Source organism: Cyprinus carpio, chromosome A18 (genome assembly GCF_018340385.1).
Source record: "Cyprinus carpio isolate SPL01 chromosome A18, ASM1834038v1, whole genome shotgun sequence".
Lineage (NCBI taxonomy): Eukaryota > Metazoa > Chordata > Actinopteri > Cypriniformes > Cyprinidae > Cyprinus > Cyprinus carpio.
In genome coordinates, this window is record NC_056589.1 from 26,889,780 (window position 1) to 26,903,303 (window position 13,524).

The 13,524-nt window shown below is 41.3% G+C and overlaps 1 protein-coding gene across 2 annotated transcripts in view; it reads left to right on the forward strand.

Moving 5' to 3' along the window:
- The window catches only part of LOC109064130 (nicotinamide riboside kinase 2-like), a 2,032-nt gene extending 63 nt beyond the window's left edge, over positions 1–1,969 (forward strand). The window contains exons 1-8 of one of the 2 annotated variants that reach the window (XM_042775670.1): positions 1–100; positions 590–680; positions 787–835; positions 935–1,121; positions 1,197–1,268; positions 1,392–1,498; positions 1,616–1,698; positions 1,788–1,969. The exon at positions 1–100 is cut by the window's left edge and continues 63 nt beyond it. In XM_042775670.1, coding sequence (XP_042631604.1) covers positions 75–100; positions 590–680; positions 787–835; positions 935–1,121; positions 1,197–1,268; positions 1,392–1,498; positions 1,616–1,692 — 609 coding nt within the window. In that variant the 5' untranslated portion in view covers positions 1–74 and the 3' untranslated portion in view covers positions 1,693–1,698; positions 1,788–1,969. The remainder of the gene's footprint in view (positions 101–589; positions 681–786; positions 836–934; positions 1,122–1,196; positions 1,269–1,391; positions 1,499–1,615; positions 1,699–1,787) is intronic. The other variant, XM_042775671.1, reaches the window with a different exon arrangement.
- Positions 1,970–13,524: the final 11,555 nt, after the last annotated feature.

Sequence of the window (13,524 nt, forward strand, 5' to 3'; positions counted from 1 at the left end):
GAGCACTCGAGCAGCTGACGCTTCCTTCAACCTTCTCTTCTCTCGCGTGGACGCGCGTCCGTCTCAGTCTGAGCATGAAGATCATCATCGGGATCGGAGGGTGAGTGAGCGCGTGCTGCTCTCGCAACATCACCATAGTAACAGTAATTCCCGCCAGAATGACACCGCGGGAATATTTTCAGAGAGTTTTTCTAAATTAATAAATGTCAGTGATGACTGGCATTTTGGCGCAAGCTACGGTTACCATGGTAACATTTTTTAAAAAAAAACTAAGTGTTTATTACATTGTGTGCGTGTAATGTGCATTTAAAGGGACAGTTCATTCAAAAATGAAAATTTTGTCATTGACTCTCCCTCAAGTTATTCCAAACCTGCATGAGTTTATTTCTTCAGCTGAGCGCAAATAATGATATTTTAAAGAATGTTGGAAACCAAACAGGTGACGGTAGCCATTGACTTCCACTGTAATTTTCTCCATTCTGTGAAAGTGGCTACCGTCAACTTGAGTGTGAGTAAATGTTGACCGTTTTCACTTTAAAGTGCATGTTGTTTGGCGCACATGTATAACACGTGTGTTTCCGCCCCACAGGGTGACGAACGGCGGGAAAACTACACTGACGGAGCGGCTGATCAAGAACCTGCCCAACTGCTGTGTGGTCCACCAGGATGAGTTCTTCAAGGTCAGTATGAGCTGGTCATGCTTTGAGATCAGGTGGGTCAGATGTTGAGGGCGAGGCGGTGGGAGGGTCAGTGTTCTGCAGCGCGTCTCACTGGTGTATGTTTCAGCCCCAAGATGAGATTGAAGTTGATGAAGATGGCTTTAAGCAGTACGATGGTAAGCCAGGTTCTTATCCAGGGGTTGGAGCGTGTGTTTTGCACGTCTGGCGATCCGCGCCGCGTGCTCGCGCTCACTTGTGCGTGTGTCCCTCCGCAGTCATCAGCGCTCTGGACATGGACGCCATGATGAGCACCATCCTCGCCTGGCAGCAGAACCCCGTCAAGTTCGAACGATCCCACGGCGTCAACAACTCGCTGGACGCGGAGATCCTTCGGCACGCTCCGGACGAGGACGGCGGCGTTCACATCCTGATCGTGGAGGGGTTTCTGCTCTACACCTACGGGTGAGCGCCGCATGCAAGCGTGTTCACTGACCGCTCAGACCCGTGCTTTTACTGACCGCTGTGTCTCTTGCGCAGACCTTTGATCGAGGTTTTTGACCAACGATACTTCATTTCCATTCCATACGAAGAGTGCAAAAAGAGAAGGAGGTGAGTGACGCCCGCTGCGTCTGAAGGTCCAGCATGCACCTGGTCTCACTCTCTCTCTCTCTCTCTCTCTCTCTCTCTCTCTCTCTCTCTCTCTCTCTCTCTCTCTCTCTGTCTGTGTTTCAGTTCAAGGAACTATTCCGTGCCGGACCCCCCCGGTCTGTTCAACGGACACGTGTGGCCCATGTATGTCAAACACACTAAAATCATGGAAGACTCCGGGGTTGACGTCAGTAAGTCTCTAAACATGTGGCGTCTTCATTTCACTTTTGCTGTGATTAGTAAAGTAACGTAATGTATCTCAGTATTGTAACGTTACTCGAGCGTCATTCAGACTGTGTTTGTTTCAGTGAAACTTGACGGAACCATGTCCAAGGAGCAGCTGTACAACATTGTGTACGGACACATTCTGAACAATCTGCCCTGAACACAGGTGTGTGTGTGTGTGTGTGTGTGTGTCTGCTGTCCGGTGTGTTCTTAACTCTCTCTCGTGTTCCTGACCGCATGCTCTCTGTGTTGCAGATCTGTTGACCGGCTTCTGCGCTTCATGTCTACTCCGGCCCCGACAGCGTCTGCATCGCTGCTGTTTTTATATCCTCTCTATTTATTGTTAATCCAGCTGTTATAAGGCTACGTCTATATCAACGTCAGGATGGAGAATGTTCTGAGCATGCACAAGCAAATAAAAAGAAGCTCCTGCGACACGTTTGTTGTGGTTTGCTGTTTCTGCTGAGTGTGAATCATTAGGAGGAAGAGTGATGAGAGTTCATTAAAGTCACTCCAAACCTCTGTTTCTTCAGTGGAGCTCAAAAGAACATCTGCTCTTGATTATTTAATAAACACAAATGTTGACCAACATCAAAATAGTCCATGCACGTCATATAGCAGCTCATTATTAATCTACCAATTTTTCAGGACTGAATTTGTTTCATATGCAGTGAAGCAGTCACTCATTCGTAGGCTGTGACTGTGTTTTGGGAGACTGTTGTCCTGTCTGTGTTTATGTGGTCAGCGAGAGCAGACCTGTCATTATGGTTTCTGTATGGTTTCTGTGACGCTCACGCTAAACACCGTCCTGACTGGCTGCGGAGACTGATAGCTGCTGTAATCTCACGCCTCAGACGCGTTACAGAACTGATTAACCTCAGGAACACATCTCTGCAGAGCAGCTTCAGTCCAGTCATACTTACAGCTGTCATCTTAAAGGGACAGGTCACCCAAAAATGAACATTTGCTATTAATTTACTCTCAAACCATCGAAGATGGAGCCGACTGTTGTTCTTCAGTAGAAGAGTAAAGATGATTTTCAGCTGAAGCCGTGCTCCTCTGTGAATCACAGAATGCAAGTCAATGGCTACCGTCACTTTAAGAGTCAAAACAATCCTATCAGGGAACATTAAACTCCTGATGATATACTGAGATCTTATGAAGTGAAACTGATCATTATTTACAGCATTATTACTGTAATCCAGAGCCTCAGACAAACGATCCGGAGTGATGCTCGGTTCACAAACGAATCATTCTTCTGAACCGGATCTTTTTAGAGAACTGGATGAAACGAGTGGAAACAGCGGCGAATCTGATTCTGATGAATGAACTGATTCAGCTTCAGTTCCTGAGGAAACCGTTCGACTCGGACTGAACACCGTGAACACAACACTTGAATGAAGGGCCGAATCAACCTTTTTATGGTTTCTCAGTGTTCATGTAAAAAGGTGAGCTGATGAAGACGACTTTATTCACTTTATATGCTTTAGACGTGCAAAACATCCACGTTTCACATCATTATTGGGTGCTTTAATAATACAATCCTGTGTGTGAATACAAATCATTACAAAACAAACTTACAGAAATTCAATTCAATTCAAGTTTATTTGTATATCGCTTTTTACGATACAAATCATTGCAAAGCAACTTTACAGAAAATTAAGTTTCTACAATATTTAGTAGTAGCTTATCAGTGATGACTGTCAGTTTATGTGCATACGGCAGAAATGTTCAGAAAAATCAATAAAAGACGTAAACAAACAGACGATTAACACTATTAACAGCAATTATGCAATCAAACTTAGAGCAAAATGTGTTAGTTCTGTATGTTGTCTCTGGGTTAACATCATCTGAGGTCCTCTGAGGGGCTGGCATCATAATTCTCAGGTGTTCTGGATCCAGACTGGAGCTTGTGGAAATCCAGCAGAAACAGAGAAACAAACAGAGACATAATTAGCATAGCTGCTGTTCCAGCCAAGTAAAATTAATTAGTTTAACCCAAGCTAAAGAATAATATTGCACATTTGTTCAGATGTAACTGCAGTCCAAAATTATGAGATGCATTATTTGAATGCTTGACCAAAGAGGTGTGTTTTTAATCTAGATTTAAACAGAGAGAGAGTGTCTGAACCCCGAACATTATCAGGAAGGCTATTCCTATAGTGAACTGAATCAGTTCATTGAAACGAACTGTCCGAAAGAATCAGTTCGCAGAAAAGAATCATATTTCCCCGTTTGTCTGAGGCTCTGGATTACAGTAATAATGCTGTAAATAATGATCAGTTTCACTTCATAAGATCTCAGTATATCATCAGGAGTTTAATGTTCCCTGATAGGATTGTTTTGACTCTTAAAGTGACGGTAGCCATTGACTTGCATTCTGTGATTCACAGAGGAGCACGGCTTCAGCTGAAATCATCTTTACTCTTCTACTGAAGAACAACAGTCATCCCTGTGGCCTGAGGAAGAGTAAATTAACAGCAAATGTTCATTTTTAGGTGAACTGTCCCTTTAAACCAAGCTTAATAGTTGCTCTCTATGGGTGCCGTGCAGTAATCAGCTGTTATTAGATCACTAGACTGACCACAACACAACTAGCTGCTTAATTACTATCTCATCGACTCATTTTCCTTCTGCGTCTGAAATCATGGATTCTTCCAGTGCTTTATCCTTCGACTGAATTCAGTGCTTTAGGAACATAAACACTCCGATATCTGCTGACGGCGAGTGTGAGACTGTTTGAGTTGTGTTTGTGACCTACATGTGACCTGTGGATTCAGTCTGACCTGCAGCTCGTCTCTGCCTCCGGACACTCGAGTCATTATGAGCAGAATGTGCTGTTCTTAAACCCGAAATAGAGCGAAAACACCACCTCTGTTCTGACCCCAAACACACTGACCACATCCACATTACACTTTATTTACCGCGGTACACACAGAAATATAATGTGAGTCATACAGTGTTCACTGCAGACGTGATTCATCAGATCGAGTGTCTAACAAATCACTTTTTTTTTAACTTAAATCCTTCATGAATAATGCATTAGAAAGGTATTCATAATGTACATTATAATGCATTATATCTTTTCATAAATAATTGCAACCACAGTTCAAATGCATTATAATATTTGAAGGTTTGTTTGTCATGTTTTAATGCATCATTCTTTCTAAAGCTGTAATAATGATTAGCTAAGTGTTATAATACATTACAATAATTCATAAGATCATACAAAGGCATATTTAATGCATTAAAACTATGTTTATTATGCATTATATATAGTCTTACCCTAATTTTATTCATGAAAATAAAAATCAATTAAAACTGAATCAATCTTAAACTTTTATAATATATATTAAATATGTTATTATAAGCTTAAGTGGAGAAATGAAGGCAAAACTTTTGCCTATAATATTAAAAATGATGGCTTTAAATTATATTGCTGAATGATTATTAATGATTTTATCCTCAAAATAAAAAAGAACAGATAATGCATTTAACAGACATGTAGCCTGATATTGATTATTTATTAATGTTATTATCTACTGATTTCTCAGTCTGTCTTTCAGTGTTTTGTTTGTAGAGTGTGTTTCTGTGTCCGAGTTTAGCATCAGATTTCTTCAGAAGATTCTGTGTGGAGCTGCTAAAAATGTCCAGGAAATTCCCTGAAGAAACAGGAAACACTAGTCTGATGCAGACAGTGGAAAGATGACACTATCGTGATTTAACCAGATTGATTGCCATGTATACAGTGCTGCTGTTGAGCTGCTGATGATGGTTATTTGTGGTGATTTTGATGAACGTGACTCTGACCTTCAACACCTGTGTGTCATTTGTATGTTCAGGACACTGAAGCTTCAGCGTGTGTGTGCCGTATTTCACACGCACCCGTCAGGGGTCACAGAGTTCAGTCATGTGAGTCTGACGTGTAACGTGTGGATGGGGCTGCGCACATGTGTGTGTGAGCGTGTCAGATAAGAGTGTGTGTGTGTGAGCTCTGTCTGTGACACACACTCAAAACAACACAACAGTGTTAGAATTCAGCTCTACAGAGAGACTGGAAGTAAAAGGCCTTACAGGATATAGCAGGTATAGTTTAGGTTTAAGGCGAGACATTGCAGATTAACAGAGTGTTTCACGCACTGCTCAGTTCAAGTTTTGGTCTAGTTTGCTTCTGTAACATGCCCTCTTTCAGACTTGTTGGAAAAACATCTAAAATACACATTTAAGGGTTTGTTTTATTGCACTTTATCTGTTAGCGTCTGCAGATTTCAATCTCAATCCCTATCTTTAAAGAGTTTTTCTCATACAGACACCAAACTTGACAATTTTAATAAGTTGGCTTGAAATCCTATTTAAAATCTTCTTCTGAGACCAAATTTTAAAACGTATCTCCTCCTAGACTTTTAAAGCTACAACCACCAAACTTGGGTCAGACCTTCAGACTGGTCTGACTCGGGTTGCTATATCTTTTCTAACTGATACGGCTTACGGTTTTCATAAAACAGACTATCAAATCCACTTAAAATCCCATAGACTTTCATTGAGGGGGTGAAAACTTTTGTACTAGACTTATGGTGTATTTAAAGGAGTTGTATGTAGGATTGTCACCGAGTGGTTGAACTAGGTATTGCAGTTCAAATTCAAAATTTTGGAGAGGGTTTTTTTTCACCCCGCCCCTCGTCCTCAGACTTGACGCACACGCAGGTTGCCAGATTGACGACACAAACAGGAACGAGCGCACTTGAGATGAATTAAAAGAAATATGCTGAGTTTTCCGCCAACTGGCAACCCGGGGTGCTGAAATACAGTTGGGTAAACTGACAGCGGTTGCTAGTAACATACTAATCAACATGCTAATCATGCTAGAAACATGCTAGTAACTTGTTAGCAACATGTTAAACATGTTAGAAACATACTAGTAACATGCTAACTATTTTCTGGTTTCTGGAGTGATCCAAAATCCAAAATCTTCTGAAAAACCTTTAAGTCTAATATGAAAACAAAATCAAACAAGAATTATGAATTTAATTTTCAGGTTTCTGTTCTAGAAATCTATGCAAATTAATGCATATTTAATTAGATATTTTCTCATTTGCATATTTACACATAACATTTAATAAAATGTAAAAACACTTCTTCCCGTCTTCATGTGCTGTGAAGAGTCACTGGTGAAGCAGGGTGAGTTGTGTTGTTTACCTGTCGTGTCTTACAGCATTAATCTGGTACCTTTGGTCTGTTCAGTGGTGACCAGTTCAAATATGATGAACAAGTAAACATAAACAAACACTTTCCGGAGTTTTTCCAGCACTGGAGTTTTTGCAGAATGAAGCGCTTCTGGAAGAGACAGTCTGACAAATAAATAGAGGTCTGGTGTAACTGGTCTCCTCCTCCAGGTCTGGCTGTGGTCAGGGTTAACCAGCTCACTGTGGTTCACTCACACAAACACACTCACTCACGGCATAAACAAGACAATAAATCCAGCCGTCTGCTGCAGAAACCTCATCAACACCATCACTTTCACCTCTGCAGCGCACAACAATGTCTGTCTCTCTGTCCATCTGTCTCTGTATCTGTCTGTCTGTCTGTCTGTCTCTCTGTCTGTCTGTCTGTCTGTCTGTCTCTCTGTCCATCCATCTGTCTCTCTATCTGTCTGTCCGTCCATCTGTCTCTCTGTCTGTCTGTCTGTCTCTCTGTCCATCCATCTGTCTCTCTATCTGTGCTGTCTCTCTTCTGTCTGTCTCTCTGTCCATCTGTCTCTCTGTCCATCCATCTGTCTCTCTGTCCGTCCATCTGTCTCTCTGTCTGTCTGTCTGTCTGTCTTTCCGCCCATCTGTCTCTCTGTCTGTCTGTCCATCCATCTGTCTCTATCTGTCTGTCCATCCAATTATCTGTCTGACTTTCTGTCCATCTGTCTCTCTATCTGTCTGTCTTTCTGCCCATCTGTCTCTCTGTCTGTCTGTCCATCCATCTGTCTCTCTGTCTTTCTGCCCATCTGACCCTCTATCTGTCTGTCCATCCATCTGTCTCTCTGTCTTTCTGCCCATCTGACCCTCTATCTGTCTGTCCATCCATCTCTCTCTATCTGTCTGTCCATCCAATTATCTGTCTGACTTTCTGTCCATCTGTCTCTCTATCTGTCTGTCCATCCATCTGTCTCTCTGTCTTTCTGCCCATCTGACCCTCTATCTGTCTGTCCATCCATCTCTCTCTATCTGTCTGTCCATCCAATTATCTGTCTGACTTTCTGTCCATCTGTCTCTCTATCTGTCTGTCCATCCATATGTCTCCATATCTGTCTATCTGTCTAGTCTCTTTGCCTGTCTGTCTGTCTTTTCTGTCCCTCTATCTGTCTGTCTGTCTGTCTGTCTGTCCGTTTGTCTGTCCATCCATCTGTATTTGTCTGTCTGTCCATCCATCTGTCTCTGTATCTGTTTGATTGTCTGTCTCTCTGTCTGTCGTTCTCTTGAACTGTTCATAACATGGTTTGGTTTTCTGGTTCAATCAAATATTGCTTTAATGTTTCTGCTGTTTCCACATCAAAACCCACATTTCTACATGTCCTTTACAGTGAAACCGCGGCATTTTTCAGCGCAGCACATATGCATTTGTTTCATTTGGACTCTCATATATCATTATAAATGAAGACAGAGTCAGACGAGGTGATCAGAATCACAGTCCTCAAACACCTGCTGAAAAACACCACAGTTTGCTTTTGGACATGTACTGTACTGTGATAAAATCTGAGGTACCTTGGAACAGTGTTATTTTATTATCATTGAGATACTATTAGTTTTAGTAATATTTTGAATTTGACATTTTATATTTTGTTTTTATTTTAATTTTAGTTAAAGTTTTAGTAATTTTGTTGAGTGTTTTTGTGATTTTTATTAGTTTTTTATGTCTATTTTTTTTCCAGTTTTAGTTTTAATTTGAATTATTTTAGTAGTTCAAGTTAAGTTAAATGAGAAATTGCCTTAATTTAAAAAAAAAAAAAATTCCAAGAAAATATATTCATTTATTTATTTTTATGGTTTTAGCTTGAACTAGTTTTACTAATAACCCTGCCTCCTTGGACAACCAAGTAATAAGTAAAATATGATGCATGTATATAATAATCAGCATTATAAAGCGTTCAGACACTAGGCCATGAGTTTGATTCCCAGGTTATGCATGAGCCAATTAAATGTTTGCCTTCAATGAAATTAAAGTTGCTTTGCTTAGAAGCATCTGCCAAATGCATGCATGCAAATGTGAATTCAAATGTGCGAGAAGGTCAGTGCGATGCAAATATGCACACATGTTAAGTATGAGGACTGTAGAGAGACCGTCAATAAGAAAACAGCCAATTAGAGCAGGTACGGTCAGTCTGGTTCTGTAGAGGTCAGAGGTCGTTACTGTAGAGACTGTGATGTTCTGGTCGTAGTTCAGCAGCAGTTCGCTGTGTTTGAAGGCTTTCGGGCAGCAGATGTTTCTTCAGTCGAGCAGAAACAAGTTTGAGTCTATATTTGGGTTTAGTGTCTAATACACAAACTCCACCCAATTCCAGAGCAATTACCCCCCGCCCGTCACGTTATATAATGGCAGCAAACCACAGCGTCTCGCCATGAGCTAACGTGAGCGTGAGCTGCTGACCGCAGCACTTCCTGTTGTGAGGCCGAGCTGAGCATGTGTGGACGGCCGCTGTTTAGTCAGTCTCACCTCCACATGTGCTCAGCGTCTGTGGTTCCGGATGCGTGGGTTTGTTTTTCTCCTTCAGGCCCAAGCAGCTAAATCCAGACGCCAATCCAGACGCCCGCGCGGAAAGGAGGGGTGCGTCACCCTCAAAACCGCCGGAAGCCGGGCCTGTCTGTCTGCGTCAGAGCACTACTGTCCTCTCACGCATGTGCCCGTGATGCTTACAGTTAACCCGCTCCAGCACACAGTAATACCGCGGTACCTGCCACATGACACCATCACAGTGCTCCAGTCCCTGCCCCATAAAAACACACCCTACAGAAACACACCCTGATGACACACAGGATCAATCCCATGATGCTCTGCTGCCACCTAGAGTCCAGCGCTCACACTGACGCAGAGACAGATGATTACACACTCCATAAAACATCAGCATATCATACTGCTGATTTCACCAGAAAACTCATAATAATGAAAATGATAATAATAATTAAATTTCTTGTGTAAATGATTAAACTGTCAGCAAAAACATTGCACACACACACAAAAAAATACTTGGTCTATTCTGAATGAATATAGTGTTTTGGATTAATTAATTGTTGTTATGTACTCTTTATTTGTGTATATTTGAGTGTATATAAACAAAACTTAACAAAACTTAATGCTGATTAAGTTCATGAGCATTCAAATATGAACAATATTAATGTTTTATTGCTAACAGTTTACAATAAGGACATGAACTAACAATAAGCAAAGCATTATTAAATTTTTTATTAATCGTTGTTAATGTTAGCTTATAAAAATAAACTTGTTAAGATTAGTTTAGAGAGCATTAACTAGTTAACACATACAATTTTGATTTTAATGTTTTAGTAAATGCTGAAATGAACATATAAAATGGTTTTAAAAGTAATAATGGTTTTATAATCTGATTATATTAAAAGAGCATTATATGAGATAATGTCACTAAGAGTTTAAGCTGATTTTTTTCTTTTGTGGAGAATACGGTGACACAACTCTAAAACAAATATGTTAAAAAATTCTTAATTCAGAGACAACATCATAATCACTCTTCTCCACATGAGGAAGTGTTATTATGGATTATAGACTCTATGTATTTGAGTTAAAAACGTCTTAATGCTGGATGTGTTTCATCTTTTGTCTTCTCCAGATGTTCACTGATGGACTGGAGTGCTGTGGATTACTTGTGGATTATTGTGATGTTTTTATCAGCTGTTTGGACTCTCATTCTGACGGCACCCATTCACTGCAGAGCATCCATTGCTGAGACACTGATGCAGATGCATTTTTGGGTGAACTATTTCTTAAATATGTCAAACAAGTAAGCTTGTTTTTAGTGTGACGTGTCGATCCTCACTATCTCAGGATAATGTATGAAGAGTGTGGATCTGATGTGAAGTCTCGTCTGGTCGTGCAGAGCGATCATTTCTCTGCGGATGTTCAGCAGTTTGCTGTGATAATCTTTGGCCTCTGTGAAACACATCGGCTGCGAGTCTGATGAAGGCAGGAGCCTTTAATGATGAAACACACGACTGAAACTCACCAGTGCGTTCAGATCAATCGTGGCGTTGCACTTGCGGAACTTTGTGACTTTATGTTCCAGTGTATCCAGCAGAATCACCTGATTCTGTCTAGAACAGAAAATGAAAGATTACTACAGCACTCTGAACCTGATTTTACTGTGAAACTCATTTATTCAGTCGGATCAAATAATGAGACTCCATTGCTCTGCTTGTATTTCGTGAACCAAACCTACACGTGTGTGTGTGTGAGTGTGTCTGTTTGTGTGAATGAGTGAGTGAGTGTGTGTGTGTGTGTGAATGAGTGAGTGTGTGTGTGTGTGTGAATGAGTGAGTGAGTGTGTGTGTGTGTGTGTGTGTGTGTGTGAGTGAGTGAGTGAGTGAGTGTGTGTGTGTGTGTGTGAGTGTGTCTGTGTGTGTGAATGAGTGAGTGAGTGTGTGTGTATGTGTATGTGTGTGTGAGTGAGAGTGAGAGAGTGTGTGAGTGAGAGCGTGTGTGTGTGTGTGTGTGTGTGTGTGTGTGTGTGTGTGTGTGTGTGTGTGTGTGTGTGTGTGTATATATATATATATATGTATATTATGTGTGGCACGCGACACAAGCAGCTGGCTCTATGTGCGTCGGTCAGTGAGGGAAACTGTGTTCTTACAGTGTTCCTCGCTCTCTCTCCAGAGCGTTCTTATCAGTCAGAGCAGCTTTGAGAGCGCAGCAGGATGTTGTAAGTGATAATGCTCTCCACGGAGCATCTGTAGAAGGACAGCAGCAGCTCCTCTGACCTGTCCACTCTCCTCAGTGACCTCAGCAAGTCCAGTCTCTGTAGTGCACGGGCACTGCTCGAGTGATCTCCGACGGAAGGCGATCGATGTAGAAACTCTTAGTGAAATCTGGCTCCTGCATAACGTTATATCTGGTGGTTTACATGTGAAGGTGCTCAGGACAGAGATCCAGCGAAGGCACACTCAGAGAGCAAAGCCCCCAGATTCAGTTTAAATCACATTAAATTTGGGAAGGTGATTCATTTACATGAGAATAATGCCACAATGCAAAAAGCAGGCTTTTATTTGAAATATCTTGTGAAATATGACCTGAACATCAATGTGACCTTAACTGTCAATGACCTTTTTATTATGTTTATGGTTTTGTTTTTTGTTGTAGATTGTATATTTTTGAAACAATGTCAGCTGTGTGCATCAGAGTGAGGGTCGTTCAGTCTTTGTTTATGGTATTTGTTTTCTGTGTGTCTGATGGCATCAGGATGATCGATGTACACTGACTGCTGAAGCGCTTGAATAACTTGAAATAAAATCATTTTAAATGTCTGTATTTGGTTCTCATGTGTGTTTCGTCTGGGTTTGTTTCAGCGGGTTAGACTACATTCTGCTGGCAAATAAACATCTGTACGTTCTCTACCGGTGACATCATGAAGTTTGGGTGGAACTTACAAAAGATGAGGGCCTTAATGTGTGTGTGTGTGTGTGTGAGAGAGAGTGTGTGTGCGTGAGTGTGGAGTGTGTGTGTGTTTAGTGTGTGTGTGTGTGTGTGTGTGTGTGTGAGAGAATGTGTGTCTGTGTGTGAGAGTGTGTGTGTGTGTGTGTGTGTGAGAGAGAGAGTGTGTGCGTGAGTGTGGAGTGTGTGTGAGTGCATGTGTGTGTGTGTGTGTGTGTGAATGTGTGTAGTGTGTGAGTCTGTGTGTGTGAGTGTGAGTGTGTCTGTGTGTGTGAGTGTGAGTGTGTGTGTGTGTGGAGTGTACTCAAATACATAGAGTCTATAATCCATAATAACACTTCCTCCAGTGAAAAAGTGCATCTGCTGTTGTCTCTCACATCAAAATCCAGACACATATTTGTTTAGAGCTGTTTAAACGCTGCTTGATCTGTGCAGATTTCTCTCCTGATTCACACCAGAACACTTTTTCACTGGAGGAATTGTTATTATGGATTATAGACTAATATTTGAGTTAAAAACATCTTAATGCTGGATGTGTTTCAGCTTTTGTCTTCTCCAGATGTTCACTGATGGACTGGAGTGCTGTGGATTACTTGTGGATTATTGTGATGTTTTTATCAGCTGTTTGGACTCTCATTCTGACGGCACCCATTCACTGCAGAGCATCCTTTGCAGAGACACTGATGCAGTGACACATTTCTACAAACCTGATGAAGAAACAAACTCATCCTGATCTCAGATGAACTGAGGATGAGCACATTTCAGCGATTCCTCTAATAAACTAATCATTAATATCACATTTAAAATGTAGCTTGTTTTAATGTCTTCTTAAGATGAGTTACTAAGTTGAAGGGTGATGTTACACAGCGCAAACTCTTTGTCTTGTACGTTCATCTTCATGCTACATTTACAGACGCGTGACGGCCGGTCGTTAGCTGTCAGTCTACAGTTGTTTAATTCTGCTTGTTGTTTCAGAGCTCTTTGTCAAACACTTCCTGATCACATGAGTACAAAACACTGAGTCACGCACGCACACACACACACACACACACACACACACACACACACACACACACACAGGAGAAGACAGACAAGCCCTAAAATGTGAGAATGTGAATGTTCATGATGATGCAGTGGATTTTATAAGGGTGTGTTCATATTTCTAACACAATATGGGCTGCATTCATGACACACACACACACACACCCATACACACACACACACACACACCCATACACACACACCCATACACACAATCAGCCTGTCTGTGACTATCTGTGATCTGAATAAAACCAGCTTGTTCAGGTCAGAAATCAACGACTGTTTCTCAATC